The sequence below is a fragment of the Rhagoletis zephyria genome, unplaced genomic scaffold, assembly GCF_001687245.7.
Source record: "Rhagoletis zephyria isolate East Lansing unplaced genomic scaffold, Rhagoletis_zephyria_1.1 Rzeph_scaffold_05929, whole genome shotgun sequence".
Lineage (NCBI taxonomy): Eukaryota > Metazoa > Arthropoda > Insecta > Diptera > Tephritidae > Rhagoletis > Rhagoletis zephyria.
In genome coordinates, this window is record NW_016163012.1 from 1425 (window position 1) to 3042 (window position 1618).

A 1618-nucleotide genomic window follows, 5' to 3' on the forward strand; every position below is an offset into this window, starting at 1 on the left:
AGTAGGGAAAATGTTGAGATGAGTTGCTTTTCGACGATAAATAAGCAGTTACGAAAACAGGAGCGGCGGTGAACATAGTTTTTGGGGGTTGATCGAGCGCGATCAGCAGGGGGGATCACATGATTTGTACAGATTTGTACATATTGGCAGTCACAGAGTGGTATTGTCTACAAATTTTTATCTATCCAAATAACACCACTCTGTTACTGAGACAATGTACAAATGTACAAATCGTGTGATCCCTGCTTTTGGAGGCGAGACATCAGCATAGTTAATGTAGTTCATAGTGCGCGTGGACGACGTTAAGGAGGGAAGATATTTGGGGTATTTTAGTAGTCTTGCCAATACCTTGTACGGTTCATGGTGTACAAAGATGTCCCATAGGAAAACCGGATTTTAGCGTGCAAGGGCTTTGGAAGACTCCATGAATACCCCTATAGTAAACACACGCACATACATATATATATGCCCGTTACTATTTAAATATTATTTCGATACATCCACTTATGTACCTATGAACATATTTAGTGTTCCAGAATTCTTGTCGGCCTACTGGCATTCGCTATGCTTGCGGCTCAAGCACCTTCAACAGATGGCGCCAGAATACTTGCAGTCTACGCAGCTGAGACCGTAAGTCACTACCAGATGCATCGCACCCTGATTAGCGAGTTAGTGAAACATGGCCATGAGGTATAAGCAGCAGCCTCATAATATTTTATTATATAAACTTAAAAACACTTCTGGTTAGCACACCTTCAGGTCACTATGATAACCGCAATTACGCTGGAACCACTCAAATTGGGCAGCAACTACACAGAGATACTCATTGAACCAGCGTTTGATTCATGGAAGTTTGGTAAAATTTTATAACCTATTCAAACTTTAATTAGTATAGTACATACGTACATATATATGCATATCTGTATGTACATACATGCTGCCTCGTTTCAGTTAAGGAAATTATCGGGAAAAAAACCAACCTAGAAATGGAAAATAGTTTATCGACTTATTTTGAAATCATAAAGTATGTGGCTGTGCTAGGTAACGAACACACGTTAAAGCAGCCAAAAGTACAGGCTCTGATAAATTCCAAAAAAACAGAAGGCGTTTACGATCTGCTACTGGTAGAGCAGTTACATCAAGAAGCCTTTCTTGCCTTGGCCCACGTCTATAAAATACCCGTTGTCAGTTCAGCCACATTTGCACAACAAAACTACATGAGCCAAATGTTCGGCCATGTGACACCTTGGTCGTATGTGCCTATGGAATTTTTACCATTTTCTGATCGCATGAACTTTTGGGAACGCGCCCTGAATAGCTATTGCTCACTTCGCCTTGATTTATTCCGTGAATTTGAGTATTTTCCGAAAATGGATGCGCTTGTACAGAAATACTTTGGACATTTGCCAAGTAAGACATATTCAGCTGTGCATGAGTTGATTAGTTATCCCACTACTGTTATAATTTTCTGACTTTTCACAGTTGAATTCCCCAGTGTTTCGGCGATGGAGAAGAATCACTCTGCTATATTAATCAATAACTACACACCATTAGCGTTCGCTGAACCTAAAATGGACAACATGATTTTTGTCGGTGGTTTGCACATCAATCCACCAAA

The 1618-nt window shown here is 40.2% G+C and overlaps 1 protein-coding gene across 1 annotated transcript in view; it reads left to right on the plus strand.

Moving 5' to 3' along the window:
* Positions 1–528: 528 nt before the first annotated feature.
* The window catches only part of LOC108372620 (UDP-glucuronosyltransferase 2B1-like), a gene marked incomplete at its 5' end in the record, with an annotated part of 2221 nt that continues 1131 nt past the window's right edge, over positions 529–1618 (plus strand). The window contains 4 exons of the mRNA XM_017628350.1: positions 529–690; positions 760–856; positions 952–1410; positions 1483–1616. Of these exons, the coding sequence (XP_017483839.1) occupies positions 529–690; positions 760–856; positions 952–1410; positions 1483–1616 (852 nt within the window). The remainder of the gene's footprint in view (positions 691–759; positions 857–951; positions 1411–1482; positions 1617–1618) is intronic.